Raw genomic sequence first — 20,457 nt, 5'->3', positions numbered from 1 at the left:
ACTAAGAGTAGCCACCCCTCTCGCCGCAACTATAGAAAGCCCCTGCCACGCACAGCAACGAAGACCCAAAGCAGCCAAAAATAAGTTTATAAATAAATAAGGCCTACCTCGGTGTATGACCCACAGCAAATTCAAGTTTGCTCATCCATAGAGATTACTTTTAGAATGTTGAAGATACAAACAGCCAAATAATCAGCAGAAAATGGAAAAAACATAATGGAGATGTTTGTTCTGTTCAGTACTGCTTGTAACTGAAATATCAATTGGTTCTAAATGCCATGCTGGCAAAATATGTGGGAGCAATTAATACTTGGCTATTTTTCTGAGGGGATTGAGATGTTTCTCTCTAAAGATTTCTTTCACTCTAGCAAGCTAATAATGGTGGGTTAATACGATCGTATTTTGAGATATTAACTGATCTTTCTTACCCTGGACATCCTCCACATTACCCTTCCCACACAATTCATCATCTTCCCAGTGAGGGATTATACAGTTAAGGAAGAAATAAGAGTCAAAATCTCAGCTTTGAGTTCCAAGCATAGAGACAAATAATCTTGAAAAAGAAAGAAAAGACAAAGGATTCTGAGAGAGAACTTCTTGAAAATTACAAATAAAAAGCCTTATGGATGTAAGGGAAGAGAGTTTATACCCAAAATAACAGAGTTGGAAAGGTTAAAATAGGAAGTAAAAATTTATTTTTCCAATACAAAAAAGATCAAAAACTTCATCTGGATTGAAAGAAGGGGAAGAGATGGATGAGGACACAGGTGGAAGGGGAGAGGTTTGATCATTAAGGGAGAGCAGACTAATAGGGCTGAGCTATAGGTATGGGGTTCTTGCTGGACCCTCCCCATTCTCCCTTCTCAGAACAGTTTGTGCTAATCATGGTGTCCCTGTGGAATAGGAGCAATGAGTGAGTAAGATATCTACAGGATTAGGTCTGAGGACAGACTCCCAGAAGGCAGGCACCAAGTACGGTACGGGAAAATATTCAAAGAACCTTTAAGAGGGATGCAGAAAAGCTGAGAGGATTTCAGTGGACAAGAGGAAACATGCTTTGAAACCTGACCAGATGCCATTCAGATCGTACAAGCTGAAGACCACATGATAGGACCACAGATACCGACTGCAGATGTATCCGAGAAAGGTTGAAGCACCAAGACTGAGAATGAAGTAAACCTCAGGGAAGACAGAGTGTGGACCACAGCCTCCGTGTCAAAAACAGGTCCTAGAATGCCCCTCACAAGAAGGAAAGGATGAAGAGAAGAGGAAGATTCCTGAATTAACTGAGTGCATCTCCAAGAGACTAAGAAAAATTGAGAAGACTGAGATTATCTAGAACTAGCAAGGTGACTAGTTTGACTGCACAGGAATCATAAAGTTCCATTGGTTCCTTATAGAGCTTTTGTCTATATTTGTTGTTCTCTAATACTACAGCCACTGTGACACACAGCCAACACCAACCTTGTGGAATATTGTTACCATAAAAGTAGATTTAGCGCATGTGTAATTATAGAAATAGAAAAGAATTAAGACTATTACAGGGAAAAATGGAAAGGGAAGGAAGGAAAGTTGCTATCGCTATGGCAGCAGACGCACAAATGGCCTTCATTACACAGCGTCTGACATGAGCATGCTGCTCAATTGTTTAGCTTTAAAAAGTATAATTATAGTCATTAAAATAATGGTTTTTATTTTTGAAACAATATAGGTACGTATTTCTTAAAGTTGAAGTCATGCTTCTATACATTTTAAATTATTCAGTGTTTATACTCTTCCCTCCCCCGCCTCCAGCCACTTCCTTCCCCCCTTCCTCCTTCTGGGAGGTAAACATTGACAACGATCCTATAGAAAATTATTTCAAGTGAAAGCTGTCATTATTTTTGTCACTGTCAATGCAATGAAATGATATTTTATAAGTTTAACTTCACTCTCTCTACTTTGTCATCACAGGCAAAAGTTGTGTTTCTTCAAAATCCCCAGATTCAGTAACGGACCTTGTTAATGCCCCAGTGCTTGACTTCTTTTCTGGTGCAACAGTGTCTATCCCAAATCTTTTCTGTTGCATTTTTTAATTCCCTCTTATCTCCGAGGTTCTAAGAATGGCTAGTTGGACTCGCAGGGAGTGCCTTAATTTTACCTCTTTGCTGTTTCTTCTCTAGGTGGGCTTAACTCCATTCATTCATTCAATCATTCAACAGTTGAGTGTCTCCTATGTGCCAGACCATAGACTTTTTTACTTTAAATTCTTTAAGAAAGTTAATATTTGAATGCTTTCATTCATTTTACTATTATATTTAGCTAATCAGCATTTCTATTATTTGCTTAAGTTGGAAAGCATTTAAATGTTTTAATTCATGTTCATAATAATAGTGTCCACATCCCAGGCTCCTGATCACTTCTGAAATCATGGCCGCTTACCTGTGCTATAAGCCACTGAAACTTAGGAAAAGTAGGTTCTTAAAATAAAGATATAAATTAGATCATAAAAAACTGATTCAGAACCATACCACTGGGCTAGAAAATATGGCAAGTAAATTAGACTCTATTTGTTGTTCATATACAGGTTGTAATGTGCAAACACTTCAGTTGTGCAGTGCAACAACTCCAGGGGGCACCATTCCCAGCAATCATGGTAAAAATGGGATTCCTGGTATTATAAAGAATGGTGGCCTTGCACAGCCATTCTACAAACTCTGCCACAGCAACCCTTCTGTTTCTTCTTTCTTGAGGAGAGAACTTCACATTTGTTTCTGTGTTTATCAATAGTTGACCCCTTTCTCAGCACAGGAACCGATTTATGATTAATTTAAGCCAGTCCCAGTGGTCTCACTCCCCTGTCAGTCATGGTTTAAATAAAGAAATGTGACCCAATAATGGTACGAGTAAATCCCCTGATGGCTTCTGAAAGGGTTTTCCTTAGAAATTAAAAGAGGCATGTAGAATAACAGTCCTCTTCTTCCATTGGATGTAGTCTAGTCTCTAGTGACATCTGAAGCTGTAGTCCTGTAATGTAGAGGAAATATCACTATCAAGACAGTAGAGTAGACATCCAGGAACTTCCCTACTCACAAATTTCTATTGAGAGATAATAAATTGTTTAGTACTTAAGCTACTGTTAGTTGTTCCTTCTTTTATTTGCAGCCAAAAGCATCCTTAATGAAATCATGAATTTGGCTACTTCACTCATCAATGTGGAAAAGGTGGAATAGAAAGGCTCTGTAACTTCTTGTAGTTAGTGACCAGGAAGTGTAAAAACCCAGCTTTTTGATAGTCCCACCCGTCTCATAGGGGACTGCAAGTCAATGACTCTGAAATTAGCAAAGACATAGTTAACATTCAGTGTTCACCAGATATTGTGGGAGGGTGGAGAGACTTAGTAAATAAATCAACTTTATTGGTTTTTTTTGTTTGTTTATTTTATTGTTTTTTGGGTTTCTTTTTTGTTTTGTTCTATTGTTTTTTATTGTTGATTGATTGGCTGTGGTAGTTGGGAGACCAGAATATAGTCTGGTCTCATGCACCGTATTTGATTCACATAATACCCCAACCTGCATCCAAGGGTTTATTCTTTCCACTTCCATAACTAACATCCTGGTTACTTATGGTTCTCTTCACCCTCTCTTCACCCAGACAGTTGAAAATCCAATTGTTCTGTAAGTATGACACCTCTTTAGAAAACGGAGGACAATATTTATACATATTCATGGTAAGTATTAAACTACAGCCCAGATTCCTCCTATGCAATACAACCCAAACTTGTCATTTTTGGAAACTGTAATAATAACAGCAGTGACAACCACATTGGAAGCAGACATTTTAGATAGCAAACAGTTTATATTTAAAGATGCCTTCATCTGATTACCTGTGTACCTATGCTAAGGGGAAAGAATGACTAAGGTTGCAATCCGTTTCTATGTTTTACATGATTTGAGAGCCATTCTTCATATCTTTTGCCCCCTAATAGAAGCGAGTACCAAAAGGGGGGGAGGCTTTTGAGTTTTAATGCTCTAGTCAACAGGCACATCAGGTCACTTGATAATGGTTGGCCTGGCAGGGGTCCAAGGCAGGGGATACTTCGTAGGTATCTGCATGTGCTCACTCCAGTGATGACCGTGAAGTATGGTGAAACATTTGTGTATCCGCAAGAAGAAGAGGGAGAAGAGAAGTATGGAAAAAAAGGGAAGGTGAATGAAAATTACTGTCTGGGAAAAAACACAGTATTTAGTGTTCTCAGAAGAATTTTATTTTTCTTCTTTTGAATTTAAAAAAACGCACATGGCTTGTGGCCTTAAGGAGAGAAGCACAGGAACAAGGCTGCTTTTGTACTCTATTAAGGTTGAGATTAAAGTCCCTACTGATGAACTGAACATTCTTTAAAAGTGACCAGAAGCAAACAGTGTCTGTTTGCTGCTACTTTATTACAAAGACACCACTGAGAATAGCTAAGAATATACTATTTGATCTTTAACAGGTTGACCAAATGATTGCAGTTGGCTCCAGTACATGAGATGCTTTCTGCAAATTATTGTTTCTGGTTATAAACCTTTATAATATCTCAGAATGAATTATGTATGTATTTCATGTTTTCTTTTCTGTTATCAGCCTTGATGTTCTCATTTCAAGTTTCACCCTAGCCTCCTAATAATGCAATATTGAGGCCATTCAGACACTAATTATGCCTCCGTGGCTTTTTTGAAATGACTAAATCAGCATCAGTTCTATAATTATCATTAGCAAGTTTGTATCAGTAGCTCACATCACTTGAAAGAAAAGCTCAACGTAAATGATTTGTGAATGTACTCATCTAATACATCGAACAGTCTCTATAGATAAACACAGGTGCATGCATATTGCTTTATGTAAAGTAGAAAGTCTGTACATGTATATTGTATGAAATATATTTTCAATGCAATATTAAAACATTATTTCCATAGCTTGAAATATTAAGCTACGCAGAGACATCCAAGATACCTGTGCTTTCAAAGCTCAGTTGGGATGAGCAGTGTAAGGAAACAGAAAACTATTACTCATACTTAAGGCTAGATCTGATGTCTTCCTCATTTTCCAAATGTTCAAATAGGAATCTGGCAAAGATGATTGACAGGAAGAAGTATCCAAATGCAATTCCTCTGTATTTTCATTGTTTCTGTTCTTGAATTATTGATATTGCCAGTAGTCATTTGCCATGAAAACAAATCAAGGTATGTATGGTAAGCACTTCCTTGAAAGCAACACTTTTTTTAAAAATGTTTATAGTATGCAATTTTTATAATTTAACAAAATGGCAAACTGATGGGGAAAATAACTACAGCAAAATAAAAGTGTAGTGTAAATTAATTCTGTGGCTAAATACACAAATGCTGTGTGGAAACATATTATGGGGTGGGGAGTGGGCAGCAAACACCAGCTACTGAGGGAAGCTGAGAAGATTTCTTTGTATCACTTAAATGGGAAAGACTCTTCTTAAACAGGAAAACCTGATAAGAATTTCTGAATTTGGGGCTCTTTAGGAATAGTGGAACATACATCAAAAACTAAGCCATTGTACTTCCGAGTGACGATCTTTTTTTTTTTTTTTTCCACACCACCTAATACTAGATCCTTGTTTTGTACAAAAAAACTTGTGCCAGGCTGTAGTATTTTATGACCTACATTATTACCCTCTGGGTAGTGAAATGATGGTGCCAAACTAATTATTGCTTTGTCTAATTTTAAATCCAGGTCTATGGAGATTAACAGCTTGCACATTAATTCAAAGCACCAACAGCCCACCTAACCTCATGCCGTTTTAAATGAATTAAAAATCCTGTTTAGGAAACTTTAATATACTTTCAATGAAGGAAATGTGCATCTATACTTTTATCCAGTATATAAAAACCAAATTCACTTTGCTTATTTTGCTTGCTCACACATACTCCAGGGAGGAACTTTTCTTATCTTCAGGCATTACTTCCCTTGAAAATGAAATACCTGCTAAGCTAAAAGCACAGGCTGAGTGGAACTAATTGTAAAGTGGCAGTGGTGGTGGTGAGTAGGGGGAGGTGAAATAATGAGAAGAAAGACTATGTGCAGGTTGAGGAAGGAAAACATTCCATTCCAATGTATTGTACCTTTTTATATCTTTGACATTAAATGAATGCCTTTAAACACACTGACATTTTGTTATATTACAAAATGAATGTGTAGTATTGAGCAATCAATACAGACAGACCATCTATAAAAAAGGCAAGGAATCATTTCACCAAACCCTACAAGAAGGATTGACAGTTTGAGGGACCAGAAAATGATAGACCATTGCAATAACTTCCCAGCCGGTCTCCCCGTTTCCAGTTCTATTAGCTATATCTTCTTAAAGCAGGCCTCAGACCTCATAAATCTCTGGCTTCAAAACCTTCCAGAGCTTCCTATTACCTACCTACTGAAATGCAAACCTCTCATCCAAGGACAGAATGAAGTTCCTCCATAATGCATCCCCCATTCTCATTCCCATCCTTATTTCCCCCTTTGTGCCTGTGTACAGCAAAGGCTCAATGGAACTAGATTATATGCTGTTTCCTGCAAAGGCCCCAATAGTTTCCTTCCCCACTGCCTTTGTGAATCCCTATTTCCTCTACTTGTCAACTCGTTAATTTCCTCAATAATAATTTTCCTCAATCACTAAATGTTTATTGTCACTATTTTAAGCACTGGGGAGAAAACAAAAGCAAAACCAAAAACAAAACAAAGATGGAAGTTACAATGATTGCCTGCCCTCAAGAAGCTTACAATCTAACAGAGTGCTCAAACACAAAGATACTTTTTAAATGATGTGATAATGCAGAGAGAGAGATACAGAGTCTGAAAAGAGCCCAGAGGAAAGATACTGAAGTGCCCCTAGGAAGGCTGGGAAGTCTCCTTGGAGGAGATAGGTGCTGAGAGTCTGCAGGGAGTTAGCTCACAGAAGAGGAGGGCAAACGAGGTTGCACAATGAAAAACAAGGCACAAAGGGAACAGACGACATGGTATATGCAAACTACAAGCGGTTTGTTGTATTGGAAAATCAAGATTAAGACTACAAAGGCCAGGAAAACTGCCCTCTCCTTCTTGAAAGAACCCGTATCTTCTGGACAGAACCTCTTTTTGAGTCACTTATTACTGTAGTGCAACATTCACTTTGAACTATATTTATCTGTGCACATCCATAAAATGTTAATGTCAGTTTTCTTTTAAATCCTCTGCAAGTTTTAGTGCAATACTTTTAACCACAGTAAGTGTTCAGTATGTGCTTCCTAAATGAAACAGAGTCATGCAAAATCAGGCAGAGGTTGCAGCAAATATACAAAGTACCACCATTTAAAGAGTGAATGAAAAAATATAATCCTCAGGTTATTAGAAGAAGACACTTTTGCAAAACCAAGAAAACATCTCTGGTGAACCTATCACAGGATTTTCCGGTTGTCTCTCCACTGTAGGGTTAGATCATGGAGGAGATATATGGACCACTCTAATACTATTTGACAGTACCTGTATTCAAGTGTAATTCTAACAAATTGAGTAATTTCACAAAAATGAGGTCAAGGTCTTCACTAGTTTTTTTGTTTTTTTTTTTGAGGAGGTGGGGTAGTGCATAAGAACTTCTCAGTAGTCTTAATTGAAGTGCAAATGAAGATCCTTAAACTGCAATTTTATGGAAACATTAAAAAATTACTGTGCCAGTAATTTGCATTATTGTAAGACTAACTTCAGATTTTGTGAGCAATATGAAAAAATTATGTAGGTCTAGTAAACAGCTCTAAGTCTTGGAATGTTTTTTGAAACAGTAGTTTGGAAGAAGATATTACTGGTTTAATGTTTTATTAAAATAGTTAGCCCTTGAGTTTGAAACTAAAAAGCAGTTTTAAAAGTTAAATTGAATTGTGTTGAGCATTTCTTAATAAACCAAACATTATAGAAACTTGTTTTTCTCTGTAAAGCATCTTGTCACCCTCATCTCCCTCATCTTCTCTACACTCTCTCTAACCTCATCTTTTCCTTTCTCTTTCCTCTCCCGTTACATAGGTAAAGCACATCTTTGTGTTTAACCTGGGTCAAATTATCCTTAGTCCAGTGCAGACAAACACATGGTCATCTGCAAAATCCCATTCAGTATCACCTTGCTTATTTCCCTACCCTTCACTTTGATTGTTGTTGTTTATATGTGTAGTGAGAATAAGAACAGGAAAAAGTAAAAGAATTTTTCCCTCTGAATTAGCTTGAGAGGAACACACACACACACAAACACACACACTCCTGAAGGAAAAAAGGATACTTACGTTTATTTTTCTTTTGATTTTCTTGAAAAGCCCAAGTCAGAATATACTGTGTATTAGAAATTCATTATATATATCCTCTCTACATTAAAAAAGTAAAAGAGATAAGCAATGTATATAATGCAGTGGGAAAAAATTAGCACAGTTTTTCATTGAATTAACTGTTTACTTGACTAGTCAATCAGCTTTCTTTAAAGACAATTTCTTGTTTTCATGGCATCACAAGAAAAGTTTTGTAAAATATGTTATAGAGGTAGGTATCAGTTACAACCAAAAACATTTCTTTTGAATAAAACTTTAAAAAATATAGATAGAATATGGTGACTATTAAAATGCTACTTAATCGTATTACAACATTACAAATAGTTTCATTAAGACAACAAAAACTAAACGTTGTACTAGTTTTGCAAAGACTGAATCTTTTTGAAAAACAAAGTTTCATATTCCTCTGCAAAATGTAATTGAAGAAAAGCAAGCTTTATCCATACCTAAAAAGAAAGAAAGCAAGCAAGCTAGAAATAGTGGGATGACAAACTCCACTGTGGATTTTATTAGTCGTGCAAATCCCATAACATTTTATTATATAAGCTTTTTTTTCCTGGGAGTCTATGTAATTTTGGACACTTTGGAAACTGTGTAAATATAAGCAGTGCTGTTTTGAATAGATTCCCTTTCTTTGATTCCAAGTTAATTATGTTCATTTGTATGTTGAACAATGGATTTTATAATCTGTATTTCAAATGAATATATAAGAGAATTGAAAAAAGTACTACTTATCTATTAATAAACTTATGCGAACCACACTTTTTCTGCCCCTTTTTAAAAGTTGGGCTTATTTTGTTGTAAATATTGAAAATGAATTTCTTTAAGTCGATCATCAAAATACATTGTTTTTTACTCAAGTGGTCATTCCATTATTTCTATTTTATTCAGTATTTTGGTTTACATGAGGAACTGTAAATTCAGTACTAGGAATTTAGTGTTAAAGATTGATGAGCTTTGAACTTTTTTTTTTAACAAACAAGGACAGAGCAGTTTTGCTTGAATTGCACAGAGGACTTCTCATCAGCATTCTCCACATGGGCAATAACTGAAATTATAAATTCTTCACAGTTGTTGTTGTTTAATTCATCTGTACTCAATCCAACAGTGACCCATAGATACTTTCCTACACTTATTCCTTTGTGGTGAAATCCAATGGGCAACTTCTCATAATATCATTTTCAAAGCTATCTTGTAAAATATAACTAAAGGGGCTTCAGTGTTCTCTGTTAGATCAGAATAAAGTTCTTCTGTTGTATTTTGAAGCCTGTTTTTCTTTAAAAAAAGCACAGAAAGGTCAAGTCTATTCCAAATAGAGATTTCATTCCCTAGAAATACTTAGTAAGATTTTGAATCACCTTTTCTTGTCTTTTAAATTCTGTCAACTACCTAGATTTAACTAAAATCATTTTTCTTTCTCTTGTGTTAGCTAAATGCATCCATTCAATAGCTATCCGTAAGGTAAGAAAATCACAGAAGGAGAATGAAATTAATTTCGCAGTATATAGTTGGTGTATTTTAAAAGCTGCATTTCATCATCTGGAGAGCTGCAATTTAGTCTATTAAATCTATAGCAGAGAAGCGGGGGGAAATGTGAATACCGTTTGTTATGAGGAGGGTCAGTCCTAAACAAGTATATTTTCAGTTCCAGCCTTCACAGATAACATTTTCAGCTTGATGGGCTCCTGGTCCAATATATAATTTGCCTCTTTCATTCTTAGCTTATTTGAAATATAGAGGACCGGATGTCCACCAGGCCAGAGTATAAACTTACCATTTACCTATTAAAGTCCTATTTAATGTAAACGAAGAGAAATTATTACCCCACTCACTCTCTTCCTCATTACAATTTCTAAAGAACTTTGCCGGGCACATTATCTCGTAGACATCATGATCAAATGTTATTGTTTTGCTTTATTATCTCAGTTGGATGGTTGGCTAGTCTAGAATGAAATAGGTTGAAGGCAATACTCGCAGCCTAGAAGTCTGAATGAGGTTCCCATTCAAATGATTCTGGTTGTTTGGGGGTGGGGCGGGGTGATTAGTAAACCAACTGAGCTTACACTGCATAGTAAGCGTCTGGATGCAGCACATTTACATCTAACAAGAGACCCCAGAAAACGTGTGCGTGTTTCTTAAACCTTATGTTCCGAACAAAAGGCTATCTCAGCAACAGACAATCAGCACTGCATCGCTCCCTGGGATGCAGCAACACACTCAACTGCACATTTCATTCTTCTTCAGCTCTCAGCGCCACAAAGCCCCTACTCTCTTCCCACTCCTGGGTCCCTAGATTGCTCCATAGAAGGGGGCTGGGAAAGCAGAAGCCTAACGTCTGTGCCTGCGCACCAGCCGCCCGCCCCAGGGGCCCCCGGGCGCTGCTTTCCCCTGCCCGAGCCGCCTGGGGGAGGTAGGGAGGGGAGCCAGAGAGCGGAAGAGTGGACCGCACACCTAGCCACTCCGGATTTTATTGATTCACAGGGCAGCGGGGGAGGGGAGCTGGGTTAATTCGGATTCCCGCCCCCCCCCCCCCGCCCCGAAGTTGCCTCCTCTTGGCAGATAAAGTCATTTTCTGGCTGGTGCTGGGGGCCCAGGGGAGAGCGCGGGCGAGGTCCCGGCTCTCTGGGCCAGATCCCGTCCTGTGCGCGAGTCTTGGGGGTGGGGAAAGCTGAACCGGCCGCAGCTGTCGAGAGGGCCTGGAGCGGGCGGGGAGGGGCGGCGTGCCGGAGAGCCCTTTAAGGCGGGTTAGGAGCGCCAGGGCCGGCCGGTCACGCGTGGGAAAGAAAGGCCCCTTCCCTCCCGAGGCGTCGCTCCCCTTTCCCCAGGTTGGGCCGCCTGAGAGTGCGGGCCGCCAGAGCTCCCGGTCCCCGCGCTCGTAATCATGACCTCGGGGCCCCCTCCGGGCCGCGTGAGCGCGTTGGCGAGGCTGGGCGGCCGCCGCGGCCCCGGCCGTGTAACATGACCCGAGCGGCCGGCCGGCCGGCGCGGCGCGGCCATTGAGCCCTCCCTGCCCATGAATCTCTGGCGCGTCTCTAGCTCGCTCGCCGCTCGCCTCCCGCCTCCTTTCTCCCCCTCCAGCTCCGCGGGCTCCGTGCGCCTCTCCCTCTCCCTCCCGGTCCTGCCGCTGCCCGTCTCTCTCCACTGCCCGCCTCTCGCCACTGCCTCCCGTCTTCTCTCCCTCGCGGCAGCCTCCGTCTCTTTCTCCCTCTCTCCTTTGAAAACTGATCTTTGGCTCTTAGTGTGAAAGTGATTTGAATTTGGCTCGGCGGCGCTCTGCGCCTGCGCCCAGCCTCTGGCATGCTGGCTCCTTCCAAGCAGCTGTTTTGGGTTTGAAATTCCAACATGGCAGAGGCTGCAGTCCGTCTTCCCTTCAAAAACTTGGAATGATTTCAAATCATAGGCACCTTCACTTAACCCTAGCTTCCATTCATCAGCAAACACATCGGATCGATGCTACGCTAACCTATCGGGTTTTCGCTCCGCGCGTTCAGGTAAGAGGAGCTTCGTAGTTTTCCACCAGCTGTTTAAATTTGTTTTTGTTTTTGTTTGTTTAATTTTTAAAGAATATAAATAAATCCAAGACCGTAATGAAAAGAGATCTTCGAGTTGTGCCGTAAACATTAAATTTAATTTGCACTCGTTTCTATTCTGTACGCCAACCTGCTGTCTAATTTCTCTGTACAAAGTAGCCCTGAAACATTATAATGCATATTTTTGCTGCTTAATCATTGTAACAATAGTGTGGGATTAAGAGTTCGCGATTGCAAGAACCTCGTTTTCCGCTATATTGGGCTTACTTATTACTATCTTTTTTACTTCAAAGATAAAAAATAAGAAAGCGAAGCCATAGGGTGGGGCTAGACTTTCTTCGGGAACTAACTTCTAAGTAAATAAGAAGTGTAAATAAGAATCTTGCACACACAAAAAGTTGAGGTTAAATTACAATCTCGTGGCTGGAGGAACGTGAATATGTCAGAAGATCGGTTGCAGAAAAATGTAAGCACATCATCTTGGAGGGGGTACAGCGTGGTGGGCGTATTGTTGGCAAGGAACGGGAGAGAAAGATGTATAATTTAATGGTATATACAATCCACTGATCCTATTACCGTCCTCCCCGGAGCTCTTGTTAGTTTCAATGGGAGTGAGTGAAATTGACATGGACTTGCATTCCTGGTCATGTGCTTTTTTTCCTTTCTTTCTTCTCCTGTGATCTGAGATCCCCTTTTTGTTGATGTTGCTTTCCCCCTTAATTATATGCATGTAGGTTAAATGAATACCTGACGAAAGGGCCCACGTTTCAAGGCAGTGACATTTGATAGCTGAGAGGAAAAGTGGCTTTAATGAAAAGCAACCTTTGGAATTCCTGCTTGTGAGAAATCCAATTCAGCTTTTTGTGCTGCCAGCAAGAAATGATCAGTAGCACCAGTGTTTATGGTATGTCAGTTTTGGAATTTACTTCCTTTGCATCTAAATAGGAAAGACAAATTAAATAGCATGATAAAACCACTGAAGGCTCTGCTTAGGAAGGAGCTGCTCATGATATATAATTCCTTCTAAAATATATATATGTATAATGTATATTTTAATCTGTCAAAATGCTTGTTTGCTTTTGCTATCGCTTGTTTGTATATTTCAGTTTTGATTAATAGATTGCTGGAGTCCACCTTTATGGGTTTTAGCTGTAATCCCAAAGTTGCATGTTACTAGTAATGCACTATATAACCGCTGAAGTCAAATGGTATGTAAATTAGTTAAACTCAGTGTGCAGTTTTTTTGGGGAGGGGGCTGGGTTGGAGAGGGGAGAGGGCGGGAGTGCGGGGAAAGACTCCTTACTAATGAAAGTGTATGTATATATGTACACACACAGAAGTGGATGAAATTTTTTTTTCTCAATCTATTAATGCAATTTGACTCTCTGCTCTCTCAATGATTGCACTTTGTGGAGTAATCACTTCTTCTGAGTGTGGTTTTTTTTGGGGGGGTGGGTGAGTGAAGGGATATCTTTTACATGAAAATAAAAAATGTATTTTGATTGCTTAAAGTCCTTAATGCCTTTTAAGGAACAGTGGTAGGGTTTTGTTTTGTTTTTTTCCTTGCCATTCACTTGTCTGCCTGTCAGCGCTTTTTACTTTTAACCTGTGACAGAATTAAATAAGCAGGCACTGAAATTGACTTTGTTTGAAATCTCTCTTTCCTCTTTCTTTACCAAAAAAAAAAAAAAAAGAGGTCAGATAAATGGAGTGAGAGGGGGTTTTCAATAGCTCTTGTGACCGTGTGTACACTTTGTGATATTCAATTAAGACTAGGAGGGAGAAACAACAAAAAGATGTTAAAAAGTATTTTGCATAACCAAAGGATATGTCCACTTTAAAGTTTTTTTTGTTTTTGTTTTTGTTACGTATTATACCCCACCACCATGCATTCACCCTGAAAAGAGAGAAAGGAGGAAAGGGAGAATATGAAAGAAAGAAATAGCAGTGGGGATAGCTGCCAGGGGTCTGTAATGTGGCCGTGGTTACTGCTCTCTCATAACACAAACGTGAATACAAGGAAAGGGACTATAAGAGCCGATGCGCGACAGACACTTCTGGTTGGACTCTGGTGACTGTTGAGCTAAACACACACCGCTCTTACATGATAGGAAGGATTTGATTGAATTTTGCATTTGGAACTTGTTGACTTTGAAGCGATCAATAAGAAGACTGTTTATTTTAGATGCACATAATTTGCCCTGAGAAATGTTTTAAGGAGGAGAGAGCACAGCTTTTTTCCCCCGGAGCTGTTGGAGCGAATGGGATTGCCAGATGGGCGATTTCCCTCTGTGATGTTAAAGCTGTAATATATATTCAGAGCAGATTGGGCTGCTGCCTGTGATGAGGAGGATATTACATTTATAAATTTTAAATCGGAGCTCGGACAATGTGCTGAGAACAGAAATTGGATGGTTTGACTGTTCACCTTATTGATACTTAAATGTGATTTCTGGGTAGTAGTAATAGTAATTATTGCAGTAATATGTAAAAAACACGTTGGGGTAGGCAATCATATAATTCACGACATTTAACAGCAGATTTAAGTGTATAAATTACCCCCCGAGTCTCTGCTTACTATTAAATAATAGTCACATAATTTATTTCCCTCTGTGTTTAAATGCCCAGTTGTGCAAGTGATATTCATTCAGGAAGCTTGTTTTTATACACTAGAATTCTGCAGAGGCAAAGTTTATATGTAATCTATAAAGTAGACACTTGTGCATATGTATAGAGTGGCATAAGTGGCTCCTGTTTTGTAATTCTATTACTCTGATTATTTTTAGATTTTGTTTGTCTCAAATGTGTGGCCTATAGGAACCAGAGCTACAAACCTAAAAGGCTGGGAAGTGGGCAAGGGTTCACACTCTGGCAGCTCTGCTGTTGCAAATTAAAAGTGTGTTGTGGTCAGGAAATGAAAGCTACAATGTCTCTTTTGAACAAGTCGTTTATCAAGAGAAACATCTATCAGGGACTGCCTTGTCACATTGATCCTCTAAAAGTTAGGTCCGAGGTGGAAGCTGCTTTGATGTTTTTGATCCTAAATTTAATAGAACAGAAAAAAAAAGCAAGGATATTTTGACCAGAATAGATTTTAAAAAATGTTTCCTGGGACCAACAAGATCTATTTATTAGTATTGTACTATGTGTGAAGTTTTTTGGTCGTAACGGTTGAAAGGTTTAAGAGGAAACCCCAGCCTTTATAAATTGACAGTTGTTCAAATACATATTTATAGTACATTCAGTTATGGCCAGATTCTTGGTTCACATGGACATTTTGAAAATGATTGTTTTAAAGGGAAAATTATGTTGAAACAGTGTTTTAGAACAATATACAGAGAATCAGAGTTTTCATTCACTCAGATTGTACAGTGGCTCTCTTCTCTTCGTGTTGCCTTTTAGTCCTGTATTTCTGTTTCGCATCTTCATTACATGTGTGACATAATAGCTTTTAGTGGGGGAAGAAACATTTTTTCCTATGAAAACCATTTCCCAAAACATGCTTGCTCATATCATCTTTATTGTTTATTAACTGTGCATGTGGATCATTATCAATATAAACTATAGGAACTCACAAGTCTTTCAGAATTTCAGCTTAAAAATATAGGTAGGCAGCAGATTAAATATGCCATGTATTCTTAAATACTGAATATGTTGCATGCATTATTTGAATTTTAAATGGTATTATTAAGAAAATGACCAACTTAAGAAAAAAATTTTTTTTCGTGAAAGCAGTTAAAAGCAGCTTGTTTCATTTTGGGAGGCAAAGCTAGGAGAGAGGTGTTCCTTCTTTGAAATAGAGTTTTTGGATACTTGTCTTTCACTGCTGGTGGCTACTTGCCATTTCACATGGGTCTATCAACAACTAGGCTGATGGATCACAAAGAGTGTGGTGGGAGTTTTGGGAAGTGTAATACTTGCTAATTAATCATGTCTGAAATGAAAGAATCATAGCAGGGTAATAAAGTCTCATTGTTGTTTTCCTGGAAGAGGGTAAGACTTCTGTTTGGAAGCTGTATGTGTGAGTTGACTTTCTTTTTTCTTCTCCTAAAAAGACAGTTTATAGGGTCACTTTAGAATTATTTCAGGAACCGTCTTTTTTGAAAATGGAATATTTTTCTTTTTCCTGACTGCACCGAATCAGTGAAATTCTTAAAAATATCTCTGAGTGAAAACATAGAGTTTTTTCCTCAGTTATATTAAAGACTCCTGCGGTTGAGTTTCCAGTACTTTTTTTTTTTACCATAAATAGAAAATCTTTCTGTTGTTTTTATTCATGTCAGGCAGGAACTTTGGAGGCTGGTACTTCTGATAGTCATACAAGAGAGCAAAATTTTTGTTAATTACTTTTAGCTAGTACAAGAGTATGACCAGAGGGGAGAAAGGGAGTAGTACTTCCAAGAATCTAGAGACCATCTGTATTATAATTTGACGTTTCTAAGGTAGTTTAAAATATTAGCCACCTGAAAAAAAAACACATGAGCAGTATAATTAGAGGTAAATTCTTTTTTTCCTGAGCTTTGGCATGTCACCTTTTAGAATTTAGTATTTTGCTTAGTTTACGCATGGGGACAGATCCTGAAAGTTTAAGTGTCTGCAACATTTTTCAGAATTTTCATCTCAAGGTGAAGACGGCTATGCTAATAATTCCCTGTTTTTGGCTGTGAGTGTTTGGATGCCTTGAATGATTGCCTAATTAAGTAATCAGTTTTAATGGTCCAAAATCAGCAGAATTGCTAGGTGTATTTGAAACAATTGCAGGCTTTTTACGTTTTGTACTTTCTAATTTGTTCTTAGAACCTTGGTTTGATAGAAATGTTTGCTGTTTTGCTTTTGATATTCTTGAGTACAAATTTCATGTACTTCATTTGTAAAGTACATTTATTTTTGTAGAGCTAATAATTTTAATTACCAGGAATTTAAATCGATTTATAAATTTTTGACTGGGAGAAATTGTTCTGCAGACATCTGTGTGAAATACTGAAGTATGCTACTGATCGATAAGACATGATTAATCAGCATATCTGCTTTTTAATCTTTGGTCACTGATAAACTAGAATAAACAAGTGGCACAGAAAACAATGCAATTTTTTTCTTTCAATTAAAAAAATGTAATATAAGTGTCTCTTTGGAGATATACAAGAGTTAATGTTTTAAAATCAATTGAACTTAGAAATTCTTTTGGGGTACTACTTGGAAGACTTCAAGTCCAAAAATTATTCCACCTTTCAATTAACTCTTTCTCTTTCTCTTTCTGTCTCACACACATAACAGATTATAGCTAATTTTTTAAAAAATCTATTAAAATGAAAGACTTTTTTTTTAAAGACTGCAAATAAATGCCTGTTTAGCAAGTGCTTGTCATGGTTGGATTTTGTAATTTTCTTCCTTTTTTTCCCCTAAACTTGAACTTTTATCAGCTTTTTCATTTAACTTATGGTAGAAATTTCAAGCCTAGCTGCTTTGAAACATGATTGCTGATTACTGATCCTTTTGATATTTTTGATGTTATCATTTAAATGGCAGTTGTACTTGAGGGATGCTTACTGCAAGAAATGCAGATAGTGGAAATAAAAGGTAGGCAAGAATATGATAAAAATAAATTGTACTGATAAGTTGGAAGCAAATCAAAAGCAGGTGGGTATGCAAAGTTTCCTCAGGGCAGCAGCACAGCTGCCAGCTCAGGAGCTCTGCCTCAGCACAGCACACGAGTGCGCCGTACCTGTTGACGACAGTCTTAGGAGACTGAGGAGGCAGAAGAGATAGGTGATCAGAAACCATCCAGACATGAGATATCATACGGCAGTTTCTGTTAATAATATTTACATACTTTATGCAACAAATCTGCTTGTTGTCTTGTTACTTGAATATTGACACTGTGCTTAACATTGCATATGGTGGGCTGTGCTTTCAGAGTATATTAGAAGCAGTGAATTCAAAGGAGAATTTCAATGCCGAAGTATTTATGTTGAGTATATGTATAAATGGATATGTTTGCTTATATTTGGGCTACTATGACTTTCACAAAGCATTGACAGCATTACTGCTTGCAATCATTTTTGAAACTGATACATCTTGAAAGTAGAAATGCATGATTTATCATATGAAGGCCCAAGGTTAAACTTTTTTTACCCTGCAACCTGGCTTAAGTATTTATACTTTTTAGTTGGGAAATCTTTTTTTAGAAAGTATTTTTTAAGTAAGATTGGAAAGTTTGCTTCTTGTTAGGATTTTGTTCTTATTTTCATATGAGTAAGTGATTTATAACTTACAAAAAGCATTTTCTTACTGTAGAAAACATCATGTAAAATACTTATAAAATTTATGTTTTCTTTTCCCCAATATCTTAACATTGAGAATACCTTTACCCAGTTCCTTGCTTATGAGTTTTTATTTCGGCTGGTAATTTATACATTTATTCCATTCCACTTGTGGATATATTGCAGGCAAGAGAACAGAAACTGAATTTTACTTTACTCATCAAAAAAAAACAAAAACAAACACACACCTCCCCCCCATCTAATGTTTGCCTTATGTCAATTGGATGCTTTTTAAGCAACTGACAATTGATTAAATGCCATATACTTATGACAGTAAACCCATCTGAAAATGAGTGACCTCTACTTTCATGCTTTGGTTTTAGGAAATATTATTCATGGAAACAGTAACATTCAAAATAATAATTTTAAAGTAGTATAATGTGCAGCCATGGGTTTCTAGATGTTGCTGTAAACTTTTTACAATTCTTCTGATTTATGATCCTTACCGTCAACACACATTGTCACCTTCACCTAGGGCTGGCTACATAATTTCTGGTCTTGGTGCAAAATTAAAATGTGGGGCACCTTGTTCAAAAATTATTAAGAGTTCAAGACAGCAAGAGCAGAAGATTAAACCAAGTGCAGGGCCCTTCTCTGTGGGAGACCTATGGGCCTGTCCAGGTCGCAGGGCAATGAAGCAGGCCCTGCCTTCATTACCCACAAACCTTGTGGAAGTCACTGGGTTTCCTACGTGGAGACTGACCAGTCCACAGTGATTCCACGTGCCTCTGCCTAAAGGGATGCTAGTGGTTGTTGAGTAAGAGCCTCGGTGGGAAAATGGACCATTAGGTATCTTCTGCTCTTTCTATACGTGAACTGGTGACTGAAATCTTTGCCTTTATCTTACGTTGCCTTTTGCCTGATGTGCTCCCATATATCACCTGAAATTTTGTGCAGATATTCTTAAAAGCAACTCTGTTTTGTAATTGTTTGCAGGCAGGTACATACTTAAATATGTATTCCCCAGGCACAGAACGATTAGGGTGGGAGGATTTTAGTAAGATTTGAAATAAGAGCCTGAGAGTTTCTCTGTTGCTTTGTACTGCTATGCCACCTAAGTTTCAAGCACAAGTGAAATAAGTATTTTTAATGTAGAATCTTAAGTTATCTAAAAATATAGAAAATTCTGACCATTGAGAAATAAAAGCACAACTCATTGAGTCAGGGAAGATGGGCAAACACAAAAATAATTACCTTGTTATAGTAGCAGCAATATTGATATTTTGACATTAGGAAGTGGCATTGTAGCTGTATAAACATGTGGTGACAGCTGTGTTAAATATGAAAAGTAACTCTTGCAGTAACATTAACTTTGCAGGATGTTATATTCAAACGGTGAACTTCGTTTCTGAACTTAAACCAGAACAATCCCCTTCCCCCTGAAAAATGTAGTCACCATCTGTGACTCCTTTCCGCCTTGGTTTGAACAGTCTACTTGATGGGTGGATAAAACGTTTACATTGTTGCTTCCCAAGATACTTCTCAATGAGATCAAGCTTCATATTGAGATCCCTAAAACTAAATTTTGAAGTCAAGCGGCTTTTTCAGATACGATGGAATGTCCAGCAAGTAATGGATCTGAGTGTACTTGAAGTTGCACCATTTATTTTCAAAAGATATTTCCCACATCAGATGACTCTGCCAGGAAGAACAATATCAAAGAGCTCAGAAAAGTAACTATTCTTTTATGTAATCCAAGACTGATGGGGGGGAGGGAGCTTTAAAGATATTTCTGAAGAAAGAGAAAAACCTAACTTATTTTGAATGCCTCGTTAGTCTTGGTGGAGAGAAATCCTATATATGAGACCTTCTAAGAAGAAAAATCTTTGCCCTGTGTAATACCAAGGCATTGCTCTCTCAGTTGACATGTACTTTAATGAAAGGACTGGAAATAACTATTACAACAGTGTCCCATTTAATTATAAATTCACCCCACAGTTTAGAAATCTTTTGCATTAAAGACATTGTAAACTTGAATTTTTTTAAGAGGTAGTTAGCCACAATGCATATGTTTAAATATTCTATGTTGTATAACCTATCTACAAATTCTAGTAGTATAATTTAATTTGGGAACCATCTTTTCCCACCTTACTCCTATCCTTTAGCATGTTGTGTTTTCATATTAGTTGTTTAGCTTTAAAAAAGATTTAAACTAGGAATCTGGGTAAATACGTGGCAATATTAGTGCATCCTTATGCCCCAAACAGCTGTTTATTTCCCTTTTATTCACTCCTTCTCCCTTTCCATTTCAAATTGAAGTTAAGATTATAAACT

The 20,457-nt window shown here is 37.9% G+C and overlaps 1 protein-coding gene across 1 annotated transcript in view; it reads left to right on the top strand.

Annotated features, from left to right (window-relative positions):
- Nucleotides 1-11,684: 11,684 nt before the first annotated feature.
- The window catches only part of FIGN (fidgetin, microtubule severing factor), a 114,426-nt gene continuing 105,653 nt past the window's right edge, over nt 11,685-20,457 (top strand). The window contains exons 1-2 of the mRNA XM_061200811.1: nt 11,685-11,824; nt 12,598-12,767. Coding sequence (XP_061056794.1) covers nt 12,743-12,767 — 25 coding nt within the window. The 5' untranslated portion in view covers nt 11,685-11,824; nt 12,598-12,742. The remainder of the gene's footprint in view (nt 11,825-12,597; nt 12,768-20,457) is intronic.

The sequence above is a fragment of the Eubalaena glacialis genome, chromosome 1 (assembly GCF_028564815.1).
Source record: "Eubalaena glacialis isolate mEubGla1 chromosome 1, mEubGla1.1.hap2.+ XY, whole genome shotgun sequence".
NCBI classification, from domain to species: domain Eukaryota; kingdom Metazoa; phylum Chordata; class Mammalia; order Artiodactyla; family Balaenidae; genus Eubalaena; species Eubalaena glacialis.
This window is presented reverse-complemented; position numbering and strand designations above follow the sequence as displayed.